Here is a 2,960-nt window from a genome sequence, read left to right as displayed (position 1 = left end):
AAAAAAAATTAAAAGACCTTCTAATCAGGTTCAGGTTCATTCTGTCAATTTCAAAAGGTCATGTGCTTAAGTTATCAACACAAAGTTGTTAACACACACAAAGTCAAAGGGAGAGAGTCATCTATTCGCACAAGATGGTCTCTTCTTTGTAAGTGAAACAAAAACAATTTGCACAGTGCTTTTAAAGCAAAGAAATGAACTAGAATTCTAATCTCACTGAGGAGAAAAATTACAGATGTTAGAATCATTGATAACACAGCTGGCAACTGTGGAATTGCCTGCAAACTTGGATTAAAAATTGCCACTCTATACTTCTCAAGAATACTTTTTTTTCAGGCCAAACAGTGGGTGGGGAGAGGAAGATTGGAGGCTAATACCTTAGAGCACATTCAATACTCACATCTGCCAGTACGTTGAGGCATCTAGAGGCAATTAGATATTCCTGAGGCTACCCACCCACTAAAACACATACACACCAACCAAGGGACTAGGTGAGCCAGGCATTTTACATTCTCTCTTTTTTTAACCCCATCCATTCACATTCATAATGCCATGAGTATACATGGGAAAGATGCTAACTGAATAGCTCTTAGGTAATCTCCCTCTAAAAATTATAATTGTACCACCAATGTCAACTCCCAATTTGGGAGTCACTTGGCAAAGAAGCATTTTTTCCTGGACATAAAACAGTTCATGATAATCACTGTCTCTTCCATGTTCTTCATAAGTAACCAAGCAAGATGAACAGACTCAGACACAAGTCCGTTGTCAAGCACCAAAACAATAAGGCTGCTCATTTATTGCCACATTTCTCAGTAGTCATTTGTACATGGACTCCTTTCAGAAAACTAGTAAGTACATACAGAGAGAACCTAACAATATATTCCTGCATTTATTTTTCATTTGTTTGAGTACAGTCATCATAGCTTTTGAATTAATATACAATGCTGCCAAAGTTTACAAATGAACAATGGCAAGAGTATATGGCATAATTCTAGGTTTGTGCTTTGAAAAGATGTAAGAGTATTGTTTTATTTTTCTTAAACAATCACTTTTCCTTTAATATGTTTTCTCACCAGCAATTGCAGTTATTGGCACAGCTTTAAACTTCACAGAAACATCTGCAAATGCTCCTCCTGTTCTAGTCACATTGATAATGGGTCCAATGTGATTTTCTGCTACTCGAACAATTGATGCTGAAAGCTGAAGTGTTCCAAATGCATCATCATTGGCAATGATAATTAGATGAGCAATAGTCTCAATCTTCATTCCAAGGCGTGGAGAATTTGATACTGAAAGACATTTAAAAAAAAAAAAAAACAGTTAAAAAACTATTACAAAGGGACTTCAAAAAAGTTATGGAAAATTCCATTATCTTTTAGTTCCTTTTTCCATAAACTTTTGAAGCCCCCTCATATATCAAATTATGAAACTGGCAAAAGTTATCAACAAGCTTCAGCAAGATCCTATTAAAAATAAGGCCATCATTCTATGGTTTCTCTGTACTATTTTGATTCTTAAAATATTTACTGAACCTAGTTTTTTTAAGAAATAGAAAACATAATTACAAATACAAGAAACAAATTAGATAACTGGAGCCTCATAAAATTAAATACTTATGCACATATGGTATTCTATGCAAGATCACAGAAGAATCAATGCATTTGAATTATGATGTTTGAGAAGAATGGAATGCGAAGGTTGGGAGCAAAGAGGAAGGATCAGTAGTTGGAAAATATGGCTGGAGAATGCATGATAGAATTCTACAAAATCAATGATCCATTCATATTAAATACCTTCTTAGGACAGCATAAGAGACAACTATATACATGGACCTTACCAGATAGAATACATGGAAATCAAATTGACTAATCTGCGGAAACAGAAAATGGAAAAGCTCCAAATCATCAGTGAAAACAAGGCCAGGGGCAGACTGTGGAACAGACCACCAATTACTCACATGCAAATTCAAATTGAAGCCGAAGAAAATGAAAACAAACCCACTAGAGCAAAAATATGACCTTGAATATATCCCACATAAATTTAGAGAGCTTCTGAAAAACAGATTTGATACATTAAACACTAAAGACCGAACACCAGAAGAGTTGTGGGACAACATCAAGAATATCATATATGAAGAAAGCAAAAAGTCATTGAGAAGACAAGAAAGAAGGAAAAGGTCAAAATGGATGTCAGAAGAGACACTGAAACATCTCTCCAGTGTAGAGATGCTAAAGCAATTGGAAGAAATGAGGAGGCCCAAGAGTTGAACAGAAAATCTCAAAGATCAGCTAGAGAAGATAAAGCCAAATACTAGAACAAAATGTGTAAAGATCTGGAATCAGAAAACCAAAAAGGAAAAACACACTCAACATTTCTCAAGCTGGGGAAACTGAAGGAAAAAAATTCAAGCCTTGACTTTTTCATTATTGAAAGATTCTTTGGGCAAATTATTGAATGATGAAGAAAGCATCAAGAGAAGATGGAAGGAATACACAGAGTCACTGTACAAAAAGGAACTGGTTAATGTTTAACTGTTTCAAGAGGTTACATATGATGAAGAGCCAATGATACCAAAGAAGGAAGTCCAAGGTGAATTGAAGGAATTGACAAAGAACAAGGCAGCAGGAATTGATGGAATAAAAATTGAAATCTTCTAAGAAAGTGAGGCAGCACAGGAGGCACTCACTCAGCTATGCCAAGAAAGTTGGAAGACAACTATCTGGCTGACTTATTGGAAGAGATCCGTATTTGTGCCCATTCCAAAGAGAGGTGACCCAACAGAATGCGGAAATCATGGAACAATCTCTTTGCTATCCCATGCAAGTAAAGTTTTACTAAAGGTAATACAGAAACGGCTGCAAGCATACATTGACAGAGAACTTCCAGAGGTTCAAGCCAGATTCGGAAGAGGCCATGGAAAGGGGGATATCATTGCTGATGTCCGATGGATCTTGACT

General features: G+C 36.0%; 1 protein-coding gene across 1 annotated transcript in view; it reads right to left on the bottom strand.

Annotated features, from left to right (window-relative positions):
* Positions 1–2,960, bottom strand: part of GPR98 (G protein-coupled receptor 98) — a 962,819-nt gene that overhangs the window by 828,078 nt on the left and 131,781 nt on the right. The window contains 1 exon segment of the mRNA XM_006875701.1: positions 1,077–1,292. Coding sequence (XP_006875763.1) covers positions 1,077–1,292 — 216 coding nt within the window.

This window comes from Chrysochloris asiatica, unplaced genomic scaffold (assembly GCF_000296735.1).
Source record: "Chrysochloris asiatica unplaced genomic scaffold, ChrAsi1.0 scaffold00336, whole genome shotgun sequence".
In the NCBI taxonomy this organism is placed as follows: domain Eukaryota; kingdom Metazoa; phylum Chordata; class Mammalia; order Afrosoricida; family Chrysochloridae; genus Chrysochloris; species Chrysochloris asiatica.
Note: the sequence above shows the minus strand (reverse complement) of the source record. Positions and strands in the feature narration are given on the sequence as shown.